The sequence below is a fragment of the Myotis myotis genome, unplaced genomic scaffold (assembly GCF_014108235.1).
Source record: "Myotis myotis isolate mMyoMyo1 unplaced genomic scaffold, mMyoMyo1.p scaffold_m19_p_47, whole genome shotgun sequence".
NCBI classification, from domain to species: Eukaryota; Metazoa; Chordata; class Mammalia; order Chiroptera; family Vespertilionidae; genus Myotis; species Myotis myotis.
In genome coordinates, this window is record NW_023416354.1 from 527,254 (window position 1) to 552,500 (window position 25,247).

General features: G+C 64.7%; 1 protein-coding gene across 16 annotated transcripts in view; it reads left to right on the forward strand.

The window, feature by feature from the left end:
- NCOR2 (nuclear receptor corepressor 2) overlaps window positions 1-25,247 on the forward strand; it is a 136,574-nt gene that overhangs the window by 56,419 nt on the left and 54,908 nt on the right. For 15 of the 16 annotated variants that reach the window (XM_036307327.1, XM_036307326.1, XM_036307337.1 and 12 more), the window contains 7 exons: window positions 4,395-4,447; window positions 9,995-10,061; window positions 12,466-12,638; window positions 13,567-13,660; window positions 15,958-16,136; window positions 18,562-18,616; window positions 20,572-20,670. In XM_036307327.1, coding sequence (XP_036163220.1) covers window positions 4,395-4,447; window positions 9,995-10,061; window positions 12,466-12,638; window positions 13,567-13,660; window positions 15,958-16,136; window positions 18,562-18,616; window positions 20,572-20,670 — 720 coding nt within the window. Of the gene's footprint in view, window positions 1-4,394; window positions 4,448-9,994; window positions 10,062-12,465; window positions 12,639-13,566; window positions 13,661-15,957; window positions 16,137-18,561; window positions 18,617-20,571; window positions 20,671-22,311; window positions 22,466-25,247 lie in introns of those variants that run through there. The other variant, XM_036307341.1, reaches the window with a different exon arrangement.

The window sequence follows — 25,247 nt, forward strand, 5'->3', positions numbered from 1 at the left end:
TCCGCCATCGCGCTGAGGATTTCAGCATCTCCGAAAGAACTCTCTACCCTCAGCTGGCATGGCCTAACCGCCTCGTCTCTCCCCTCCCGCCCCCCAACCACACACACTTTCTGTCCCTGTGGGTGTATCTGTTCTGGACTCGCATATCCACGGACTGGCACACCAGGTGGCCTTTCGTGTCCGGCTCCGCCCACTCCGCATCCTGTGACACTGAGCGTCACCCCACGGGAGCAGGTCTCAGGGCTTCCCTCCTGTTCAGGGCTGCGTAGTATTCCACCGGCCGAAGGACCACGTGTAGTGTAGCTTTCATCCATCGGCGGGATCAGGAGGCCTCTGCTTTTGGCCATTATAAATACAGGGGCCGCGAACGTTAACACACACGTTTCCATGTGGACGTGTGCTTTCGTTCCTTGTGGGTGTCTCCCCAGGACAGGAATGACTGGAACCCGGTAATTCTACGCGTATCCCCTCGAGGAACTGCCAGACTGTTGTCCAGAGTTGCCGCTCCATTTTCTAGCCCCACCAGTCAGCTGCCTCTTGCCTCAGTTTCCCCTTCTTACAACAGGACGGCGGGATGAGAGCGGGCCTGACCTACTTAGTCCCGGGCCTCCTGAGTGGGGGTGTGAACGGAGGGCACCGTGTCTGGGGCCCAAGGACGCCAGGGCGGGGGGGACGCAGGCAACGGCCCGGGACCGGACAGGAGTCGCTGGGCTCAGGGTCTGGGTGGGGTCACCCCTGCTTGGGGGTCCCGGAGCAGAGGCCCCTCGAGGCTAGTGGTGTTGGGCGCTGCGGGCGGGGTGTCAGGTGGCCGCGTGGCTGTCCCTGGAGCCTCTGACCGCTTCCCGCTGACGTGGCAGGCTGTGGCTTGGTGGCCTCAGTGAGCCCGTGGAGGAGACTCCCGTGGACGGGCACACGCCGTGTGTCGGACCCCGTGGAAGTGGCCCCGCTCCTTTTCTAGATGAGGCACAGAGAGGGCGGCGCCGTGCCCGGGGTCACACAGCAGGAGATGTGTGCTGAGCCCGTGGGGGTGTGGCCAAGTAGCTGTGACAGGCCCCGCCTCTGCTGGTCACGGCAAGGCCCGGCGGTGCCCTCCGGGGGAGGCAGGTCAGAGGGCACCCTCTGCAGGGGCCACTCCGTGCCTCCCAGGAGGCGGGGCCGGGAGGTCAGGGGTCACGGGCCACAGCGCTGGGAATCGGTTCCCTGCAGTGTCACCCGGCTGCAGCGGGGGCGCTCAGTGAGGGGTGTCTGGGCCCAGGAGGATGAGCACGTGGCGGGAACCCCGCCCAGCGCCCCCAGCCCCGGGAGGGAGGCCTGGCTGGAGCAGGGGCGGCGGGAGGTTGCACGCAGGCAGCGCTGGGAGGGAGGCCTGGCTGAAGCAGGGGCGGCGGGAGGCTGCACGCAGGTAGTGCTGGCCCCGCTGCTTTGAGTCATCGGTTTCCTTCCTGTTGGAGGAGCTATTTTAAGCCCATGGTGTCCCCACAGGGTGAAGGCCAGGGCTGACACCTCATTCCCCCGCAGCTCCTCCACCTGGGCCGGCGGGCTCTCTGGCCCCCCACCCCGCTGGGTGGAGTTGGCCCGAAGGGGGACCCCCGCCTGGTCCCCAGCCCGGTTCTTCCTTCTGAGTCATAACGGCGTGCCTCCCGCTTCTGCCCAGAGCTGCAACATCGGTGTCGCCATCAGACACGCCTCCCCCGTCAGACACGCCTCCCCCTTCGGACACCCTCCCCCGTCGGACACCCTCCCCCATCAGACACCCCTCCCCCGTCGGACACCCTCCCCCATCAGACACCGTCCCCCATCAGACACCCTACCCCGTCAGACATGCCTCCCCCATCAGACACGCTCCCCCATCAGACATGCCTCCCCCATCAGACCTGCCCCCCATCAGACACCCTCCCCCATCAGACACCCTACCCCGTCAGACATGCCTCCCCCATCAGACACGCTCCCCCATCAGACATGCCTCCCCCATCAGACCCGCCCCCCATCAGACACCCTCCCCTCGCCCTCTCCCCTGCCCTCCGCTTGGTGGGCTGTGCCCCCATTTTTAGACGAGGAAATGGAGGCATGCAGAGGGGAGACCCAGGCCCGGGCCCAGCCTGGCTCCGGAGTCTGTGGGAGGGAGTCCCCTCCAGGTGTGGCCCCAGCAGAGGGGAAACCCGTGAGGGAGGGAGAGGCAGGGCAAGCCGAGCCCCGCGGTTGCTGTGGCGGTGGGGGCCGAGGTCGCCTGGTGGGGGCCGAGGTCGCCTGGTGGGGGCCGGGGCTGCCTGGTGGGGGCCGGGGCCGCCTGGTGGCCACTGTCCTGGGACCCGTCTCTGGGCGGATGAGGCCCTGCCGGCCGGTGCAGCCTCCTGCAGGGGGGCCTGTGCTGTGCTGCTGTGGGTGGTCCCATCAGCCAGTCATCAGGTCTGTGGGTGTCAGGAGGCGTGTGCGCTCCGTCTCCAGGGAGACGTTCCAGGGCAGAGCCTGGTGCGCCCTCTTCCCTCACCCCGGGCCCTGCCCGAGGCCTCAGGACTCTGGGTCTTGTCCATCCCGTCCTGCGGGTCCTCACTCTCTGTACCTGGTTCTTCTACCACAGTCACCCATGGCTGCCCTGCGGTTCCTGCTGCCTGTGGGGCCCATGAGAGAGACGGGGGGGAGGGGGGAGGGGACACAGAGACACAGATGGACACGGGGGTACAGGCAGAGAGCGGGGGCGGGGGGGGGATGGGATTCTAGTGTTAGTTCATCTCCCACCAGCTGTGGGCAAGTGCTTTAAACCCCCTGTAAAATGGGACGAGAACCGAGCTCGTTAGCTGCTGCCGTGTAACAAAACAGCCCACAACGCAGTGGCTCGAGACAACCCCTGCCAGCTGTTTGCCGTGAGGATAGAAGTCAGCTGAGTGTTTCTGTGGATACGGGCCCAGCTCGCTCACGTGTGTGGTCAGCTGGGCAGTGGGCAGGCTCGGCTGACATGGACCTAGAGAGGAAGCAGAAATGCAGACACACACTTCCAAGCCTCTGGTTTCATGAAGTTCACTCTGTCCCGTTGGCCAAAGCCAGGGTGTGGTCGGACCCAGGGCGGCAGGGAGAATGGCTGCCGTGATCCGGTCGCTGCCCCTAATGGTGACAAGGACACGGATACGTGGGCATTTCTGCCAAGCGCTGGGCTGAGAACGCCCAGGTACTGCCTCCTGGCATCTTCACCACAGCCCTGCGAGTCCAGCCCTGTTTGTAGACGAAAATCAGGGGCCCAGATGGCGTAAGTGACTCGCCCAGAGACACAGCCCGGGTGTGCCGGACCAGGCTGTGCCCCCAGGCCATGCCCCAAGTTCCCAGCGGTGGTGCTGCCGTCTGGAGAGGCTGTCCAGCATCTCGCCGAACTCCGGACCCGTCGCACACCCTGCAGCCACTTGCTTCTTCCCTTGTGCGCACTCATTGCTGCTCGTGGGCCCGGCCGTTCCTTTTTCAGTGCTGTATAGTACTCCGGTGCAAACACGCCCTCATCTTAGCCTCTGACGAGGCGGGCGTTTAGCTTGCTAACAGGCGTTGGGAGGAGGAGTGCTGTCCTGGCATCTGACACCACATCCCAGGGTCCGGGGGTGCACAGGGCCCCAGCAGGAGGAGCAGGGGCCACAGGGCAGACATTTTTTTTTTTTTTACTATACATTTTTATTGCTTTCAGAGAGGAAAGGAGAGGGAAAGGGAGATAGAAACATCAATGATGAGAGAGAATCACTGATCGGCTGCCTCCTGCACGCCCCACACTGGGGATGGAGCCTGCAACCTGGGCCTGTGCCCTGACCAGGGATCGAACCCTGACCTCCTGGTTCATAGGTCGACGCTCAACCACTGAGCAACACTGACCGGGCCCACGTTCAGTCTGTAACACAGGCTTCTTCACCGCTCTCTGAAGCCTGTTACCCGGGTACAAGTGCGTGAGGCGTGCGCCAGCCTCCCTGGCCCCGCACTCTCGCCAGTGCCTGGCGTGGCAGGCTTGTCCCCGTCCGTGGGGGGATGACGTGGCGCTCTCTGTGGTTCGGATGCTGAGAAGTTGGGCAGTTTTCCCGGTTGGAGGTCATTGCCGATCCTGGCTCCCCGGGACGGGTGTGCCTGTCCCTGGTGCTCAGGCCAGCACAGCCCGGTGCCCGCAGAGTAGCCGCGGTGCCTTGGCAGGAAGTCATGGTGCCACCGCTGTGCCCCGAGGGTCACAGTCTGTTCCTGCTGGCGCCGCAGGCTGGGTCCCCGTGTTCCCTGTCACGCCTGCCGGAGGCCGGTTCTCACACCAGCGGACTGACGGCTCCCAGGTGTCGGGGCCTCGGGCGCTGGGCCGGGCCGGGAGCGCTGGCTGCGGGCACTGTGGTGGGGCCGCCGCCTGGCCGGCCCTGACGAGCCTCCTCTCCCTTCCTCCGCAGCCGCTGTACAACCAGCCCTCTGACACCCGGCAGTACCATGAGAACATCAAAATGTGAGTACGCCGTCGCATGGGGCCGGGCACACAGGTGTGGGTGGGACATGGGCTCTCGGTCCCATCGGGGCTGCCAGCCAGGGCCGGGCGCAGGAGGAGGGGCAGAAGGGGGCGGTTTGGGCCAGAATTGGGGGCCAGGCAGGACCTGGATGGGGTGCGAGCAGCCTGGGGTGGGGAGAGGGACATTGATCTCAGGTCGGGGAGGGCGGGCGAGGACGCTGTGCGCTGCGTGCATAGCCCCGCCCCGTGCGAGCAGGAGGGCCCCGCGGGGCGCAGGAGAGCGGGCTCAGCAGGATGGGGCGGCCCCGGGGCGAGCAGGGCCCCGCGGTTTGGGCTCTGGTTCTGGTCCGAGCGTATGTGGGCGTGTCCTGCGGTCGGCACGGTGGGTGCATCTGGGGCGCGGGCAGTGGGAGCACCGTCTCGGCCCCAGGCTTTGCAGGTGCTCAGTGATGGGTCCCCACAAGGGGGCCTGTCGTCGGGGGATGCGAGGGGCCAAGCAGCCTCAGCCAGGTGCCACCCACGCGCTTGGCGGGCTCAGCTGGCTCCTGGGGGCGCCGGGCCGGTCCTGGGCGCTGGTGGCTCAGTGTCTCCGTGTGGGAGCGAGGCGCTGGCGGCGTGGCTGCGGCGGGGCCGGCTTGTTCTCGGGACGTGTGAACGGGAGCATCACCACGTGTTGTCACCCGGGACCCGCATGGCCCTGTGGCCATGGCTGGGGGCGGGGACCCCAGACGGAAGGTGATGGGGTGCGAGTGTCCTCTCCGGGCCTGTCACAGCGGGAATCCGGTGGGCATGCCCATCTGAGGGGGGCTGCTGGGAACTGTCACTCATTCACTCATTCATTCATTCATTCATTCATTCATTCATTCAGTCATTCACACAGTTATCAAGCACCTCTCCTGTGCCAAGGCCTGGCCTGGGCCCTGGGGATTGGACTCTGAACAGAACGGAGACCCTGTGCCCTCCTCAATTGTTGCATCTGCCAGTGGAGACAGACTGAGTTAAAGAGACAAGAGAACATCCGCGAGTAAAAGGCGCTGTGGTCACGGCCACCGTAGGGCTGCACGCTCGGACCCCCGCGCTGGAGCGTGGTCCCCGCTGGCTGGGTTCTGGCGCTCGAGCACCGGGCTGAGATGTTCCCCGCGATGTACCGCTGAAAGCCGGCCATCGCTCACTGAGTAACGTGGATGTTTTCGGGCGATAGAAGCCACCGCAGAAACCCCCACGCCGAAAGCAAAAGGGGCCCACACAGCAATGTTAGCGAGTAAGACACCGATGCCGCTGCATCCGTCTTTAAAAATATTTACTTATTATCATTCTAAAACATTCTTATTCATTTCAGAGAGAGGAAGGGAGAGGGATAGAGAGACAGAAACATCAACGATGAGGGAGAATCATCGCCCAGCTGCCTCCTGCACGCCCCCCACTGGGGATGGAGCCTGCAACCCGGGCACACGCCCTGACCGGGAATTGAACCGTGACCTCCTGGTTCATAGGTCAACACTCAACCACTGAGCCACACCAGCCAGGCTTAAATCTTTTTTTTTTTTTAATTGAAAATGGTTAATGTTGACATGATTGCCGTCGTCCCCCCTCCCCCTCCTTTGCCCACCTCCGCCTGCCCCGCCTCCCCTTCCGCTGGCCTCCTCCGCACTGTTGCCGGTGCCCGTGGGGTATGCATTTGGCGAATGCCTGCTCTGTTTAAGTCGAATAGAACGGTGGGCTTCCTGAGGCCGGCGCCCCATCCTCACCCCCCCCCCCCAATTGCATCCGGGTCGTTCCGGTCCACTGAGGACATGGTGACAACGCGTGCGGCCGCCTCGGGAAGCTGTCCTAAGTCACAGGTGACCGAGCTTAAGTTTAAAGCACAGAGATGAGGAGTTTAAACTTCTCACATAACAAGTATGCGGCCAACTTTATGTTCGAAAGGCGTACCCGTAAGTTCAGCGTAGATGTCCTTAGAACTTAAATTTTTTAGCAACAGTTTTCCACGAAAATGATGGCTTCTCCCGTGTTTTAAATGTCAGCGTGTTCACCGTTACATCCGTGCAGCCATTCACTTTAGAAAGCGCTGTCGCGATGGCAAATACCGTGATGGCAGGAAAAGGGAGGGGTGACTTGAGCCAGGGGATCAGGGCAGGGCAGGACCTGAGGGTTAGGTGAACTCTTGGACGCAGAGTGGCAGCTGGCAGTGCAGAGGCCCTGGGGCCGGTGAGCTGGCGGGATCACAAACAGCCGGCGAGGGCCAAGGGGGTGGGTGAAGGGGAGGGAGGTGCCGGGACTGGTAGGAGCTTGGGTCTCGTTATCTGCGCGGAGGGAGGCCAGGGATGGGCTTATTCTGGGAAGTGACACACGTGGGTTTTTGTGTTTAAAGGCTCGTGCTGGGGCTGCAGGGCAGAAGGCACTGGGGTTGGGAGACCTCGTTGGAGGCCACTGCAGCCACTGGGGGGTCAGGGACAGGGGGTCCCGTGGACGCCAAGGTGGGAGGTCTGGGCGGCGGTGGGGGTAGACGGCGAGGCTGTGTCCTGAGATGGCAGCTGAGGTGCAGAGACAGGTTTAGGTCCACAAACATCCGGCCCTTGTGGCCACTCGCCTCCTCTCAGTGCCTCGGTTTGCCCGTCTGTGAAATGGGGATGACACAGCGCCTGCCTCCTAGGGCTGCTGAGGGCTCAGGGAGGCACTGTCCCTGAGGCGCGGAGCTCCGTGTCAGGCGCGTGGGAAGCGTTCTGGGATTTCTGTCCTTACTTTTTTTTTTTCTTAAATCCTTACCTGAGTGAGGATATTTTTCCACTGATTTTTAGAGATAATGCGAGGGAGGGAAACAGACACACAGAGAGAAACATCGATGTGAGAGAGACAAATCGATTGGTTGCCTCCCTCCCACACACACCCTAACCAAGGCCGATCCAGGCTGCAACCGAGGTTCATGCCCTGGACCAGAATCGAACCCACCACCGTTCAGGCCTCAGGCGGATGCTCTAACCCCTGGGCGGCCGGCCAGGGCTGTCCTTCTGACTGTGCAGACGCCCAGGGCTGCTGCTTGTCCGCCCTTCTTCCCACAAAGTGTCTGGAGCACCTGCCGGGTGCCGGGCCCGCTCTGAGCCCGGGGAGGCCGCCGGGAGCGAGGCCTGGTGCTGGGCGGTGCAGGCAGGAATGACTCGCTGCCAGGTGGCGACAGCTTGATAGGGCAGAGGACCCGGCGGGGGGGATGCAGGGCCTCACCGGGCTCCCCCTCGCGCCCTTGACCCCCTTGTGCCCCCGGCCCCCCTCCCCCGCCTCCTCCCAGGCCCCGCCCTCCTGCTGCTCTAAGTGCCCCCAGGTGGGAGGCGATCCCTCCCCGAGGACCTTCGCTGTCACTTTAATTTCTCGCCGTCTGCGTGCTGGGCCGGGAGCTGAAGTTAATTTCACGCCTGAGTTCCTGCCGCGCGGGCGGTTTCTGGGCCTGCAGGTCACCTGGACCCCCCTCCGCTGCTCTCCCTCCGCCACCTGCTGCCTCGGACGCACGGGGGAGGGGTGGGGTGGGGGGGTGGCTGCCTGGGCCCCAGGGTGGGGACCTGCCAGACCCCTCCGGCCGTTGGGGGAGCAGGGGGCGGGGCTGGCGACAACCCCGAGCAGAGTAGGTGGGTGCTCTGCTGAGGGAGGGGTTCCCTCTGCACGTCTGCCCGGAGGGCTCTTGGCTGCACGTGCTGGTGTCGTGGAAACCACATGCGAGCCCGGCCGGTGCGGCTCAGTGGTTGAGCGTGAACCTATGAACCAGGAGGTCAGGGTTCGATTCCCGGCCAGGGCACATGGCTGTGTTGTGGGCTTGATCCCCAGTGTGGGGCGTGCAGGAGGCAGCCAGTCCATGACTCTCTCATCACGGATGTTTCTCTCTCCCTCGCTCTTGCTTCCTGTCTGAAATCAATGAGGATATATATTTAAAAACACACACACACCTGCGATTCGGTGGGACTGACCCACGGGGACAGCGACCGCTGCCGCCCTGCGTCCTGCCGTGGCCTCCCCTGCTGCACCCGCGCCTGGTGGCCGAGCCCGGGCACGGCCTGTCCCTCTGTCCCCTCTTCCCTAGGGTCCTGTGTGTGCTTCCCGTGTGCTGTAGGCTCCCCGCTTTTCTGGCCCCGCAGCCCGATTTCCTCCCCCTCCTGCCTCCTCTGGGGGGGTCCACTGATGGACAGCCCAGGGCTGTGCGGATGGAAAGGTCGCCGGGGACCCGGTGACTGTTCACAGGTCTTTGTGTTCTTGTCTGGAGGTTCAGAGAGGTTCAGGAACCTCCCCAGGGTTGCACAGCCCAGCTCCCAGGCCAGCTCCATCTGCGCACCCCCCTCCCTTGTTTTCTCTCCGGGGCCTCCAGTCCGGGCCCTGCCCCCTCTGGCCCAGTGACCTAGTTGAGTCCCCTCCCTCTGCCCGTCAGTAGCCGGTCTCCTTGGAGCATCTCTTTCACGGGGGAAAAGGCTTTGGACCATCCAGCGCCCGATCTGACGGGCTCTTCCCACGGTCCTGCCCTGGCGTCTCCATCTGACTCTTCCCCCCCAGCTCTGGGTCTGGCTCCCCAGGGACGCCCCTCCTCACCCCCCCACATTCACCGTCACTCCTTCCCAGCCTGGAACCTCTGCTTTCCCCAAACCCCAGCTCAAACCTCTCCTCCTCCAGGCAGCCTCCCTGGATTGCCCCAAACTTTCCTTTCCCAGAACTGTCCAGGGCCTGGCCAGAGTCTCCTCAAACGTCCAGAGTCTTCGTTTCCTCGTCTCCTAAGAGCGAACCTCACAGCAGCCTTGCAAACACGGCTCTGAGAATGTCCCGGATCTCCCCCACCGCTGTGCGGACACCCACGTGTGTGGGCCCACGCTGTTGGCTCAGCCAGGCTGTCTGTGTTTCCCTGCACATGTCCATTTTCTGGCCCAAGGTCGGACCCAGGCTCCCACCTCCCGCTCTGCCTTGGCCCTCAGTCAGTCCGCAGCCGGTGCCGGTCCCTCCGCCTTCCGTGGCTCTCCCTGTGGTTCTCTGGGGGCGGGCACTGTGCAAGGAGGGCTGGCAGGGGCGTGTAGAATGTCCCTCAGTGGGCGTTTGTCTGATGTTTCCGGGAGGAGCCCGGGCTTGCGGATTTGGGGAAGAGCCCCAAAGAGCCGAGGGAGGCGCCCGCCCGCCTGAGTGCAGGAGTGGGGTCTCAGGCGTGGGCGCTCCAGGCCGTGTTCCTGGTCTGGGCTGTGGGTGTGTCTCCGTGGCCACTTGTCCACGGCCGGCGTGGGCCACGGGCAGAGGGGAGCTGCGTGCGTGTGGGCGTGGTGGCAGCTCCAGGGGAGTCAGGAAGCCACCAACGCTTTGCTCCCCTTTAAGTCCCCCTTTTCTGCTGCCCACACTCACCCCAATTGTGGGGGGCCCTTCAGGATTGGGGGAGAGGACGAGGACTTGGCAGGTGGGGCTCGCTGAGGGCAATGGGTCTCGTCTCACCGAGTTCGGGCACGGGCGCCTCGGGGCCAGCGGGGCCCCTTCAGGAGCCGGGAGACCTGAGCCCGCTGACCAACCGCCCCTCGCTGTCCTCCTCCCGCCTAGAAACCAGGCGATGCGGAAAAAGTTGATCTTGTACTTCAAGAGGAGGAACCACGCCCGGAAACAATGGGTAAGTCACCCCGCACCCCCACCCCATCCCGTCCCGGCCCCTGTGGGGGACAGTCCAGGCCCCGTCAGGCCACGCCCATTGGGACCCTGCCCGCTGTGGCCGTCTGGTTACCACGTGTCCAGGCTGCAAAGAAAAGCCTCTAGGACAGCGACAGCCGTGGGGCTGGGGGCGTGGCTGCCCCGGGTCTGGTTTGTGGTAAGAGTTGGAGGATGGGGATTGCAGGAAGCACCCTTAGAAACGAGGTTGGAGGTTGGAGGTTGGCCCGAGGTTGGAGGTTGGCCCGGGAGGCAGCTCCGAGTCCTGCCTGGAGGGCACGTGGGCGGGGACATGTGCAGCTGTGGTTTTCAGGGAAGTTAGGGCCCAGTGATGGGGGGGCGTTACCCGTTAGTGTCCTTTCAGCGCCGCAGGGAGGAAGAGCTGGTTCAGATGGGGCAGAGGGAAGGGGTTGGTGAGGCCGAGAAAGCCGCCTGGGTGGAGCTCAGGAGTGGCTCGATCAGGTTTCACCTTCATTTCTATGCAGCCGTTTTTGCCCAACGCTGTATGTTAATTCATTGACAAACTGGTTTCCCGGTGGGACCTGAATTCCCGCAGCAGGTTCGAGGCTTCCAGAGCCCCGGAGAGAGCTCCCCTCTCTCAGACCATCTCCCCGAAGCCCTGATTGGACCTCTGGAGGGCGTGGGCCCCTCTGAGCCAGTTTCTGGACTCACCTACCCTGGTCCCAGACCTCAGCTGGGCCCTCAGAGAGAGGAGACACTTCTGGCCCAGAGATTGGGCGACTGGGATGCTGGGTGGGCTGCATTAGGGACCCCAGGGCCCCGTGGAGCACAAAGCAATGGGCTTCCCACCCTTTCCTTTCTCAAGATGGTGTCCAGAGGGGCCTGGGCAGGGTGGACGGCGGTTGTGAAACTGCGAGTCCTGTCTTACTCATTGAGTGAAGTAGCCACCGAGTGCCCGCTGTGGCCTGGCGCGGTGCTGAGTGTAGGAGACACACTGCTGTGCAGAGGGGTGAGGAGAGGTGACCTTAGTGCTGAGGTGGGAATGACGGTGACGATCTGGAGGTTGGAGTGTCAGGCAGAGGGCACAGCACGTGCAAAGGCCCTGGGGCAGGAGTGGCCGGGATCACACAGGACGGAGTGTAGGGGGCAGGCCTGAAGTGCAGGGCAGGAGTGGGGGCGTGGTTGACATGACCTTGCCCGGAATCGAATCCGGGACCCTTCAGTCCGCAGGCAAATGCTCTATCCACTGAGCCAAAGGGGCTAGGGCTGGGCACGAGGGGTTCCTGATGGTGCTGACATGCGGAGAGGCGTTGAAGCGAGGCTCCGGGCTGCGCCATCTGTTCCCGCAGCCGTTAGGTGGGGGGGCCGGGGTCTCCCGGGCGACAGACGCTCCCCGCCTGCTGCCGGCAGGTCACCTTGGAGACTGGGAAGCCGGGCAGCGCCGTCCTGGGCGGGTGGGGGTCTTTCCTCCGAGGACATAGAGCAGGTGGCCCTGCGGTTGGACACGGTCGGGGACTCCCTTGTCTCGGATGGTTGGAGCTCGGGTCCTCATACCCACCCTGGGCCTGGGGCGGGGATCTGTTCAGAGAGGGGGTCATGCTTCCCGGGGGGCCGGGGGGACACCGGGAGCCACAGCGTCTGGCGCAACTTCCTGTGATGATGAACGCGGCTCTGTGCGCCGCCCGCTGCGGACGGGCCCGGCCTCGGGAGGCTGCGAGCGCTGGGCATGTGGCTGGGGGGCCAGGGACTGAGCTTTGACTGTCACTGAAATGTATGCGACTTGAACGGAACAGCCTCATGCGGCTGGTGGCCTCCCTAGGGGACCAGGCCTTTCTAGGGGGAGGCCAGGCAGGGCGGCCGGGCCCCGGGGCGGGGGAGGGGGAGGTGACCGGGAACCACGCGCCCTGGGGAAGCCTGTGGTTTACTTCAGGGGCCGGGTGTACTCAGGTCTCACGTGACCGTGCCTGCGTGCGTATGTCTGTGCGACTGTGTCCGTGCCTGTGTGTGCATCTGTGTGTCTGTGCATGTGTGTCTCTTTGTGTGTGTGTGCCTGTGAGGCCATGCATGTGTGTGCGCGCGCACATGCATCAGTGTGTGTTTGTGCACGTGCAGTTGTGTGTGCGTGCATCAGCGTGAGGCCGTGCATGTGTGTGACTGTGAATGCATGTGTGTGTGTGTACACGCACATGTGTCAGTGTGTGTGTGTGTGTGCACGTGCAGCTGTGTGTGCATGCATCAGTGTGAGGTCGTGCGTGTGTGTGTGACTGAATGCATGTGTGTGCGTGCATGCATATGTATGTGTGTGTGTGTGTGTGCACGTGCATCAGTGTGACCGTGCGTCCGTGCAGAGTGGGCGGCGCGGGGTGCAGGGGCGCCCTCAGCAGTGCCCCTGCCCCCGCGGTGCCCAGGAGCAGAAGTTCTGCCAGCGCTATGACCAGCTCATGGAGGCCTGGGAGAAGAAGGTGGAGCGCATCGAGAACAACCCCCGGCGGCGGGCCAAGGAGAGCAAGGTGCGCGAGTACTACGAGAAGCAGTTCCCGGAGATCCGCAAGCAGCGCGAGCTGCAGGAGCGCATGCAGAGGTGAGCGGGCGCCCGCCTCCCGCCTCCCGCGCGCGAGCCTGGGCAGTGGGCGCCCGGCCTGCGTGAACCGGGCAGCTCAGTGCGAAGCGGGAGCACAGCGGGGCCTCCCACCGGCCGCCCCAGGGGCCCCGCCCGCCCTTGGATGTGTCACTCGGACCCCGCTGGGCCTTGACACTTACTTGAGACTCACATGCGTCCCTGCGAGCAAGCGCTTTTGCTTCTGCCCACGTGCCCTGGGCTGGGGCCCACCAGCTCCGTTCACTGCGTGGTCTGCGCGGCCCCTGAGGGCGCTGAGTGTGAGACCCCTGGTGGATCAGAGGGGAGAGGACCGCCTGGCGTAGGAGCCAGGAGCAGCAGCTGGTCTGCTGTGGCCCTGTGTGAGGATGGAGTGAGAGCCTGTGGGGCAGTGCCCAGCGCACAGTAGGTGCTCGGTGAGGTGTGGCTCCGGCCCCTGTTGTCCTGTTCCCTTTAGTGACATAGGTGAGGTGATGGGCCAGGAACAGTGATGACAGACCTCACTGTCTGTTGGACACTCGCAGTGTCTCCCGGTGCCTCCTCCCGGCCCTGGGAGCTGGTGCCACACGGACCCTGTGCTACAGGGGGGGAAACGGAGGCACAGTCTGCAGGGGCTGAGCCGGGACGGGCACGTGGATCTGCGTGGTTGGCCTCTTCGAGCGCATCTCAGAGAGAGAAGGGGCCGAGCACCTGCTAGTGTTGGGGTTCAGGCCTACCTGGACCAGACGGGGGGCCCCCTGCTCTGCCCTGGACCCCTGGGCCTGGGGCTGTCCCTGTGGGTGGGGGCGCCCTGGCCCCGCCCCGCTGCCCACAGGCCGCCTCAGGGGAGGTTGTGGGCTCGGTCTGAACCGCGGCACCGCCTTGCACAGGGCTGCCGTGCGGCCGGTCCTGAGTGTGTCCCTCTGGCTTCCAGCAGGGTGGGCCAGCGCGGCAGCGGGCTCTCCATGTCGGCCGCCCGGAGCGAGCACGAGGTGTCCGAGATCATCGACGGCCTCTCGGAGCAGGAGGTGAGTCCGCGGCCCTGACTCTGACTCACCCTGGATGATGCAAATCCAAGGGGGGTCACCGAAGTGAGGGCAGGGCCAGCGTGGGAGCTCAGACCTGGGGAGTGGCCATCGCCTGCCCCAGGTGGCATCTAATGAACAACATAAACGAATGAACAGAATAGACCCAGAGACATAGAAGCATGGAACAGACTGGAGTCTCAGGGAGGGGAGGGAGGGAAGCGATCAAACAAAGAACTTGCACGCGTATGTGCACAACCCAGGGACGCAGACGATTGGGGTGGTGAGTGCCTGGGGTGGGGCGGAGGGGGCGGCTAGAAGGGGTTAAGGGGGGGAGAAAGGCAGACATAAGTAATACTTTCATCAATAAATAACTATTAAAGATTTAAGAAAAAAAGATGTAAATTTTAAATTTATTTACTTAGATGTTTTTAGAGAAGTTGGGGGAGTGAGAGAGAAACATGGATGTGTTGTTGCACGTGCTGACGCATTCATTGGCTGCTGCTTGTGTGTGCCCTGACCGGGGACCGAACCTGCGACCTTGGGGAATCGGGAAGATGCTCTAAGCACCTTGATCTCCCCCACCCCCCGCCCCGGCCTTCCTCGGTGCTGCCCGTCAGCCAAGTCCCACTGGCAGCCAGAGGGCAGGGGCCCTGACCTGGGTCAGCCTCCCACTGTGCACCGGGCGGGCACCCCCTGTCAGGCCTCGCAGCCCTGCCTGCTCTCACCAAGCTCCCCACGTGGTTCCTACTCAGGTGGTTCCCTCTCTGCCCGTCGGAAAGGGCCCTCGTTGTAGAACTTTGCACGATACGTGCCTGTTCAAACCCCGTTCAGCCCACAGAAAGCAGAACTCAGGGTGCCTGTGCCCACAGCCGCACCCGTGTGTCTGCCCCAGTCCCTGCCCAATGCTGCGGCCACGGGCAGGTCCCATGGCGGCACGGACAGGCTGGGTTTGCCCTGGAAGCCAGGGGAGGGCGCCCCTTCCGCCTGGGTCCCCTGCCTGCCTCAGGGCCTGGGACGTCTGGGCTGGTCCGCATCCCCAGGGCCTGGCACTGGCATCCTCAGGGCGCAGGGCCAGCGGCCAGGGGGTCCAGACTCGCCGCAGCAGCGCGGCCCCCCTGAGGCTCCCTGGAGGCTGGGCAGGAGGAGACCTCCCCGTCCTTCGGGGAGCTGTCAGCCGGGGGCGCAGGCCCCGTCGGGGAGAGAGAGGGAGGCATCCCCATAGGCTGAGCGGGGGGTCCTGCCAGTGCCTGTGACCATGGCCGTGGCCCCCAGTGTTCTCCTCGGGCAGCTGGGCGGCTCGGGGCACCAGGGTCCCTTCTCCCAGCTGGGTCAGGACACACACACACACACAGGACACACACGCACCAACACTGAGCGGAGGGTCGGATATGGAGGCTGTGGCCTGGCTGGGTCTCCGCCTGCCTTTGGACGTGGGTGATGAATGGCCGGGACATGAGCCCAGCTGAGTGGCCGCCCCAATGCATTATGGGTGACTCCCGCCAGGCATGGGCTGTGCAGGCCTGATCCCAGGTGGACACGCGGGGGGCGGTGGGGGAGAAGGGGGAGCTGGACGCCAGGGCTGGGCAGCAAGTGGTTCTGACCCTGTCCACAGCCCCCCTACCCCCCATGCCCTCTGAGCCTGAGTGGCCAGGCCCACGTCCCGAGCTCACGTGGCCCAGCCGCCCCGAGCATCCCACGGTGGCTTCTGGCGCCTGCGTTTCCCGTGGAAGATTCACGGCCCGTCTCCTGGCGGACGGGCGGCGGCTGCTCTCTGCAGCGAATTTACAGCTGGGCCCACCGCAGGCCTGTCTGGCTGCCTTTTTCTATTTTCTTTCTTTTTTCTTTTTAAATATACTTTTATTGATTTCAGAGAGGAAGGGAGAGGGAGAGAGAGAAAAACATCCATGATGAGAATCATGGATCGGCTGCCTCCTGCACGCCCCCTACTGGGGATCAAGCCCACAACCCAGGCCTGTGCCCCGACTGGGAATCGAACCCTGGACCCATCAGTCTGCAGGTGGACATTCTATCCACTGACCCACACTGGCCAGAGCTGGGGCTGCCTTTAAATCCCCCTCCCCCGGCACGGGCTACTGTTATTTTTTCACTCATCATTCTCTCTCTCTCTCTCTCTCTCTCTCTCTCTCTCTCTCTCTCTCTCTTTCACATTTTCCCACTCTCACCTGGAGCATCCACCCCCCTCCCCCGTCTCCCCGCACGTCACCTGGGCCCCCGTCCCCGTCCTGTCCCCGGCGTCGTGCGCTCGCTGACCGGGCCCCTCCTCCGTCTCCCGGCAGAACCTGGAGAAGCAGATGCGGCAGCTGGCCGTGATCCCGCCCATGCTGTACGACGCCGACCAGCAGCGCATCAAGTTCATCAACATGAACGGGCTCATGGACGACCCCATGAAGGTGTACAAGGACCGGCAGGTCATGAACATGTGGAGTGAGCAGGAGAAGGAGACCTTCCGCGAGAAGTGAGCCTGGCGCCGGGCGGGGGTGGGGGGCGGCGGCGGCCGGGCCCGCGGGCCTCTGGGCCCCGCCCTGGCCCAGCCAGGACAGTGACCACAGACTGGGCGCTTAGAGCAACAGGAATGCGTCATCTCAGTGCCGGAGGCCAGAGGTGCAAGGTCAGGGTGTGGGCAGGGCCGGTTCCTTCTGACTTCAGAGGGAGGACGGGAGGGAGGGAGAGAGAGAACCGTCGGTGGTGAGAGAGAATCGCCGATCGGCTGCCTCCCGCACGCCCCCCACTGGTTCGTGGGTCGAGGCTCAGCCCCTGAGCCGGCCGGCTGGGCAGGGCCGGGTCCCTTCTGTGTGGCTCTCCCGGCTTCCACTGTTCCCAGCAGTGCCTGTCACCGTGGCTTGTACTGTAGCCTGGTCACTGCATCTCCTTTTGTCTTCAGGTTCCCCCCCCCGCCCCCCTTTGTGTTCTCGCGTCTCCGAGAGGCAGGAGGGAGGGAACTGAGGCATGGCTGGAACAGACGGCCCTGCCTAGCTAGCCACTGGCCTCCACCTCTACCCGCGCGGAAGGCCTGTGGGCAGGACAGTTCCTTTAAGACGTGGGGCCGGGCCTGGGGCAGTCTCTGCCCTTCCCAGGGTCGGAGGTCGGGGGTTGGGCGCCGGACAGGTCAGCCAGAATGGACACCAGGACTTGACAGAGCAGGAGGAGGGTCCCGGGTCCCACGGATCCCACGGTCTCCTCAGGAAGTAGCGCTGTGGGGAGCAGTTCCCGCGGCGTGTTTAGGGTTTAAGCTCCGGGACGGAAAGGCCCAGGTCCCGGTGGCTCCTGCTGGGTCCTCGCGGTCACGGGGGCGCCCGCTCCACCCTGGAGTCAAGTCCTCCGTCCCCCGTCCCCCGTCCCCCGTCGGAGGCACGCGACTGTAGAGCAGTCGGAGGCTACTAGTAAGCGTTGCCGTGCGTTAGGCATCTAGATCCCCCCGTGTCGTCGGTGTTTCTGTGGGTTTACGCCGTCTTCCCCCCAAAAAGGTGCTTCTGGGTCACGCGGCTAACGCACCGGTGGGGGCCGTTTGGGGGCTCGTGTCTTTCCCGGACTGTGGTCCTGGTTGAGGCTCATTTTCAGTGGGATTGGTCGCGGGCGCTCAGGGCCTTTGACAATCACACACGGGTGGCATAGGGCTCCGCCACTCCCTGTCTCTGAGCCTCAGTTTCCCCATCTGTAAACTGGGTGAGCAGCAGTGCCTCGCTCTAAAGCTGTCGCGAGGCTCCCAGTCACGGCCGGTTCCAGGTCATCGTTGACCAAGGACACGTGTGGATTGGGGGGAGGTGGACAGGTGACCTAGGCCATGTCCAGACTCCATTCCTGATCTCCTAGGGCCGGCTCTGCTGGAGAAACCCCGGCAGAAAGGATTGGGGGGAGAGGGGAGGAAATGTCCTGGGGCGGGAGAGGGAGGGGCCAGAGCTGGTCTGTCTGGAAAAGGAGGGCGTTCGGTCGCTCCAGCGTTGCGAGCCGCCCGAGGCGGGATCCCAGGCGGGGAATCCGGCCACCGAGTCCTGGCTTCCTCCGGGAGGAGAGAAGAGGCCATTCCGGATTTTCCGGTGTCTGGTCGGGGAGCCGGGGAGGGGCCCTCTGGCCTCCCGCCCAGCCATCTGGAGGGCCAGGCGCTGGCCCAGGCGCCCTCCTGGGATCCAGGCCCCGGCCTCTCAGGCAGCCTCTTCTCTCCCCCAGGGCGGCCGCGGGGCCGGGGCACCGCGTGGGGACGGCCGGGCCAAGGCTGGGCCTGGGCCAGTGGCTCCACCCGGCCTCCCTGGGGCCCGGGCAGCCCTGACCCACATCCCCGCCCCCGCCGGCCGGCCGCCTGCTCCCGTGGCCCTGACGTTTCGGCCTGGCTGCGCGCTTTCCCAGTAATTCCCCGGCTTCCCAGGAAGCCAGTTGGTGGGGCGCCAGCTCCCGCCACCCCTCTGGCTGCAGGCCCTTCTCGCCGCCTCCTTGGCCGTCCTGCCTCTCGCCCGCCTCCCCGAGGGCAGTCAGAGCCTGTGCTCCCTGACCCGTGGCCTCGCTGGGGGAGGCCCGTGGGCCGGGCGCGGCCGGCTTCCCAGGCCCGGCTGCAGAGAGAGACAAAAGCAGATTTTAAAAGGGGGGGGCGGGAACCCCACCGAAGAGCCGCGTGCTATGTCCTCATTTTTCCTGGAAGCCGCCTCCAGCAGGACAAACAAATATATTTTCAAAGGCGCTAAAACCAGTGACTCACTCCCAGCAACGCCCTCTCGCAGTCCTTGGCCCGCCTGCCGCCCTTCCCACACCCCCCTGGGTTAATTGCTCCGAGTGGGGCGGTGCCCGCCCCGCCGGGCCAACGGAGATGGCAGGCTCCCGGGAGCTCGGCGGCTGCCCCGCCGGGGAGCCCCCCTCGGCCCGGACTCAGGCTCACCCCTCTCTCCCCGCAGGTTCATGCAGCACCCCAAGAACTTCGGCCTGATCGCCTCGTTCCTGGAGAGGAAGGTGAGTCACGCCAGCGGGGCTGCCCCGCCCTGCACCCCACTGGCATCCACTCCTCAGGGCGGCCGCTGGGCCGGGCGAAGGACCTCCCCCCGCTCCCCATCCTGGGGCTTCTGTCGAGAGCCCTTTGCTCTGCGGCCCTATCTGTCTGTCAGTCCTTCCCTCCTTCCCTCCTGGGAGCTTAGCCACAGGCCCCGCCCACACCTCCCGGGCCCACGGGGCGGAGCTCGGGCCGGGAAAGCCCAGGGGAGTCCAGTGCTGGGTGCCCGGAGCCAGCGCCTCATGTGTGCGTGGTCGCCAGCGTCCTGGCCGCCTGGGCCCCGGTTCTGGGCGCCGGGCGTCCTGAGTAAGGCTTTGTGGGCCAGAGTGGCGTTCTCCCGGGGGCAGGACGGAGTGGCTTCCCGGCTCTCTGATACTCACTGCGTGTGTGCTGACACCCGATGCCAAGCCAGGCACGTGGCCTGCGAGTCCCCATCCCCTCGGACACACCTACCCCTGGCACTGACTCTCGAACCCCACTTCAGGCCCAGGCACCCTCTCTACTCCGGCTCCCTCTGGGTGTCCCCGACAGTGAAGCCCCGAGGCCCCTGGTTCATGGGTGGACGCTCACCCACTGAGCCACACCCGCTGGACATCAAGTGTGCTGCTTTTTTATTTCTTTCAAATATATTTTTATTGGTTTCAGAGAGGAAGGGAGAGGGGGAGAGAGAGAGAAACATCCATGATGAGAGAGCACCATGGACCGGCTGCCTCCTGCACGCCCCACACTGGGGATGGAGCCCGAGACCCGGGCCTGTGCCCTGACTGGGAATCAAGCTGTGATCTTCTTGTTTATCATCCACGCTCAACCACTGAGCCACACCGGCCGCCCCACCCTTATTTTTTTGTGTTTGTTAATGTCTAAAAAATATATAACTTATTGATTTTTTACAGAGAGGAAGGGAGAAGGATAGAGTTAGAAACATCGATGAGAGAGAAACATCAATCAGTTGCCTCCTGCACACTCCCTACTGGGTATGTGCCCGCAACCAAGGTACATGCCCTTGACCGGAATCGAACCTGGGACCCTGAGTCCGCAGGCTGACGCTCTATCCACTGAGCCAAGCCGGTTAGGGCTGTTAATTTTTATTGATTGGTTTTAGGGAGAGAGAAACACGGATTCGTTGTCCCACTTATTGATGCACTCACTGGTTGATTCCCGTGTGCCCTGACCTGGGGTAGAACCCGCAACCTTGGTATATCGGGACGACACGCTGACCCACTGAGCCACCCGGCCCGGGCCCTCCGCTGTTTCCCAGGACGTCCTCCGACGGGGCCCCTTTGGGCAGGGAGCGGGTGGGGCTCGGACCCAGGCCCCCGTGGGAAGACCAAGGCAGGGGGCAGACGTAAACGCTCCAGGAGATGCGAGTCGCGCGGGAGCGGGAGTCAGTCTGTACGCGCGAAGCTTGGAAAAGGTTGTTTAGGCCCAAGTCTTAGGGAAAGGGAGGCTGGGGTGAGAGAAGGGAGACCCCAGGCAGACCCCGGGGAGGCGGGGGAGGAGGGCCTGAATCTGCCCACCGGGACGCTGGCAGCAGACCCCGGGGAGGCGGGGGAGGAGGGCCTGAATCTGCCCACCGGGACGCTGGCAGCCTGTCCTGGGCCGGGAGGGCAGCCTTGCCGGCACCGTCCCCGGCAGCGGTGACGACGTGTAGAACAGATGACACCTCGGCCTGTGGCCTGTGTGCGGACGCTGTCCGGCACTCACCCACCTACTTGATCCTCATGACAGCACGGGAGGGTGTGTCATTAGCATCCCCATTTTACAGGCGAGGAAACTGACACAGGGCGGGTAGCCCGGCCACGGCCACGCAGCCAGGGCCTGGACGAGGCGGGATCCGAACCCAGGCCCGCGGCTCCCGGCCGCCTGCTCAGCCCGCCCACGCTGGGCACCCCTCAGCGCCTTCTCTCTCCGCCCGCAGACCGTGGCGGAGTGCGTCCTCTACTACTACCTGACCAAGAAGAACGAGAACTACAAGAGCCTGGTGAGGCGGAGCTACCGGCGCCGCGGGAAGAGCCAGGTGAGCGGCCGGGCGGGCGGTGGGCCTCCGGACCGTTCCCACCATGCTCGGCGGCAGCGGGCTCCCTTCCGTCCCGTCGGGTCCCCCTCCCCGGCGACTGGGACACCCTCTCCGGGGGCGTCTGGCCTTCCCCAGCGGCAAGGAGCAGAGCTGGGAGCGGTGGCCATTCGGTTCTCAGTCTGGAAGATTCTAGAACTCAGCTGGGGGACCAGGGCCCCTGGGGTTCAAAGGCTACGCCATTCTCCGCCCCGGCTGGTTTGGTTTGGCTCCGTGGATAGAGCACCGGCCCGCAGGCCCAAGGGTCCGGGGTTCGATTCTGGTCACGGGCACGCAGCTCAGTTGCAGGCTGGCTGCCTGGCCCTGGCCGGAGCCACGCCAGAGGCAGGCGATCCATGTGTCTCTCTCAGATGTTTCGCTCTGTCCCTCCTCCTCCCTTCCTCTCTCCCTAAAAATCAACGGAAACAAACAGAAACAGGCTACGTTCTGAGAGCTGAGCTGGGCTCCCGGGCTGGTGTGGGCCGGCCCCGCGAACATACCACGTTAGAAACATGGTCGCGGCCTTGCGTGTCTATTTTAATGCGTATTTGAAAGAAGGAAAAGCCAGCACTGCGTCCTGTGACTTTTCCGACGTCGCTGCTCAGGCTGAGAGTGAAGGGTTATTTAAGTTAGAGCCGCGCCTGGCAGCCTGGCAGCCTGGCAGCCTGGCCCGCCACCTGCTTCTGTGAATCAAGTTTTATTGGCACGTGGCCACGCCCACTCATTTGCATATCGCCGTGGCAACAGCCCATGTGGCGCAGTCCTGAGGGAAACTGCAAAGCCTGGAGAACGTGCTCGCTGGTTCTTCCCAGGAGGGGTCTGCCGACCTCAGAAGGAGTTGGTTTAAAACAATAGTCAGTCAAGCCCTAGCCAGTGTGGCTCAGTGGCTAGAGCGCCGGCCTGCAGACTGAAGGGTCCTGGGTTCGATTCCCGGTCAGGGCACAGGCCCGGGTTGCAGGCTCGATCCCCAGTGGGGGGCGTGCAGGAGGCAGCTGGTCCGTGATTCTCTCTCATCATGGATGTTCCTGTCTCTCTCTCCCTCTCGCTTCCTCTCTGAAATCAATAAAAAATATATTTAAAATAAATAAGTAAATAAAAAGGAAGCGTTAAGTTCAAAAAACCTGAATCGTTAAAAAAAAAAATTCAGTCGCTAACGGTAAAGGTGATGGGGTCATTGGCACCCACTGGAAGCGGGGTCTTCGGGGTCACGGATGCGGGCGGTTGGGAGAGAGGGAAAGGGACACAGTTGTTCTGCAGAGAATCAGCCCTTGGCCATCCAGGGAGCCCCCGGCAGGAGGAGGCAGGTTTGGGGAGTGCGAGGGCCGTGGTAGGAGGGGTTCGGGCTGGCACTACTCTACGGGGGGCCTTGGCCTGAGCCCCTATCTCCCGGCCCCTGCACCCCGAGAGTCAGCCCCGATGGCCGGGGCCCCGGAGGTCTGGGCCGTCCGTGCGTGGTCCGAGCATCCTCCCTGAGTTGAGTCAGCGGCTGAGGCTGGGCCAGCCCCGAGCCCTGGGTGGCGGCCCAACGGTTTATAGCCGTGATTCATGGACGAGGGGGTCTAGTTATCTCAGCCTGTGTCGAGGCCCAGCCCAGCGACGCCATGGTCAGTAGCCGGCCTGATTCTGCAAACCGTCGGGGAGCCCGGGCGAGGCTGAGGCCGGCCGGGCAGCAGGGCCTGTCCCCGCGGCGGTAGGGACTGCCCGGCGTGGCCGCCTGGCCATGGGGGCGCCATGCTGCGGAGGGAGCGTGTCCCCAAGGGTGAGTTGTCTCTGGGCTTGTCGGATTGGACGTGGAGGGAAGAGGGGGGCTGCTGGGGAGGAGGCCAGTGGGGTCTCCCCGTGGCTCCGTGGCCTGTGGTCAGAGACGAGCGGAGCGGGACGCAGGGTCAGGAAACCTCCCTCCCGGCGCCCGGCCCGGCTGCCCCTCCCGGGCCCGTGGGGAAGCCAGGGAGGGGTGGCTTCCTCCCTCCAGTCCAGCCAGCTCCTCGGCTGCACTCGCTCTTCCTGGCGCCCCTGCAGCCTCCTCGCTGCTGGGGGACCACAGGCCCCTCACCCCAAGTCTCCTGCTGGTTTCTGGGGTGATCTCTTTCTTTTTCCTGTTTCCCTGTCTCTCTGTCTCTAATGCTCGCTCGTGCACGTACACACAAACACACACACACACACACACACACACACACACGTGCACACACACACACACACACACACGTGCACACCCCTCCCTCCTCCCTGGTCTCTCTCCTTCATCTTTCCTCCTCTCCCCATCCCCCCCCCCCCCAGCCTCCTCTCCAGGGCCCCACTGAGGGATGGGCGACCTTGTTCCGCTCTGGGGCCCCCACAGGCAGCCAGCATGCGAGTGGGACAGTGTGACCGGGGCGGTGTTCCAGGGCAGGGCGGCCCCGGTCCCCTGGGGAGGGAGGAGGAGTCACGTGCAGCCGGTTGGCGCTGGTGCCCAGGGCCTGGCTGCCCTGCCCCTCCGCCTCCATGGCTCACCAGGTGAAGTCTGTCTGGTGGGGGCATGTGGCCTCCAGGTCGGGCTGTCCTCTCCCTGGTGAGCTGATCTTCTTGCGTCTCTCCCCAAAACGACCTCCCGGGCAGGAATGGGTGTCCAGTGGGGGCCGGTCCCCCGCTTCCCTGGCCGCCCAGCTGCAGGAGGCCCGGCTTCCGCTCTGCGGGGGGCAGGCAGCTGGGCTCGGGGCTGGAGTGAGCAGATGTTCCCAGCTCCCCGCCCAGTTGTGTGCTAAGTGGGAACAAGCCTACCGGGGCCGGGCGGGGGGGGGGCAGATGCATCCCAGGGGATGCTGTTCTCGGGGAGGCCGCTGGTGGGGGTCCCGCCTCCTCGTGGGCCGTGACGGGGGCAGGGCGACCGCATCCAAGGGAGAGAGGGACAGGGACCCCGTGAGCCCCTCCCAGAAGACCCGAGGGGGGGATCCGTCAGGCCCCCAGGGGCGAGAGGCTGGCGGCCTCGCATCGGGGCATCGCGGCTGGGCTGCCAGGAGGGCGCGTCGTGTGGGGCTGCGTTGCAGTCCGGGTTGTCGGCCTTTGCAGTGTCACCGTTCCAGGTGACGCCACGGAGCAAGGAGGCCCTGAGCTGACCCCGCGTGGGAGTGGCCGCGGCCAGTAAACGCGATGCTTGTTTCTGCTGGAGCCGGAGGTGGCTGCGAGGGAGGCGAGCTCTCAGGGAGCTGACCCCGCAGGCTTCCCGGAGGAGGGGTCATTCGGCTGAGACGGGCCAGGCAGAGTCCAGGCAGGGCTGGGGGCCAAGGAGGCCGGGAGGCCGGGAGGCCGGGCAGCTGCCACAAGGCCTCGGTCGGAGCCGCCTGTGCTGGCCACGGGCGCAGGCAGTGGCTGCAGGATAAGATCCCAGGGGCCTGGGCCCTGAGGACGGTGACGGGGCTCCAGGGGGTGGGGGTGGCCGCTGGGAGGGACAGCAGGAGACGCTTCCGAGCGAAGCTATAGTCGCTCGGGGGTTCCTGGCACACACGCCGTCTCGGAGGCGCCAAGCTCACCCTGCGGTCGGAAAGGCCCTGCTTGCCCGGGGCCCCGAGGTGTGCCCGGCCGGCAGGTGTGACAGGTAGAGACGCAACCACGCGGGCGGCCTGTGGCCAGGGCATCCCCCTCAGCCAGCCACGCCCCTCCCCCTCCCGGGTCCCCCTCCCCCTCCCGGGTCCCCCTCTCCCTCCCGGGTCCTCCTGGCCCCGGACTCCCACCCCGCCCTCTGCCTCCTCTTGCGGACGTGGACGTGCCTGCTCCCCGGCTGGGCCCTGGCTTCCTCTGCGGCTCCCGGGCGGCTGAAGGTCCCTCAGCAGCCAGAGGGGTTCGGTGGTGCCGGGACCGGGCTAGTTCAGGGGCTCGGCTACAGTCGGGTCAGCAGTGACGTGGTGGGGGAGAGGCTGCCCTTCCGCCTGGCCCTTTCCCGTCCTCTTCCAGGGAAGAGGGGTCCGTGGGGACGGGGCAGCCCTGGCCAGGAGGTTCCAGGTGGAAACCCCCGCAGCCTCGGATCGGAGAGCCTTGCCCTGTGCCCGGGTCCCAGGTGCCCTGAGCCATAAAATAAGGAAAGGAAAAAGAAATTCAGGCAGGACGGGAAGGAGCCGGCCTCCCCTGTCCTCTCCTGTCCTGGGAGGCCCAGTGCCCTGGGGCGGGCTGGCCGGGGCAGCTCACCTGCCGGCCTGCCTGGGAGGAGATGAGAGAAAGGGGCCGCGAGGAGGCTGGTTTTGCCGAGAGCGTCTTTGGTCTCCCAGGGCCCCAAGGCAGCAGAGGGGCCTGGGCCTGGCCGCAGCCACCTCCATGGCCGGAGCGTGGAGACTGAGGCTCAGAGAGGTGGCCTGCAGGGCTGGGGCTCAGGGGTGCGTCCCCCGTTCCCACGCTCGCTCTGCTCCTGCCTGGAGCGCAGTAGGGTGCCTCCTGCTGGCGTTCACGGTTCTGCTCCACGGGAAGGCCTGTGGCAGACACCACTCCTGTCTGTCTGCTCCTCACATCCCACCTCCGGGCTGGCTGGCGGGGAGATGAGCCGTGCGGAGTACCCCCGCTCTCGTCCTAGGTCA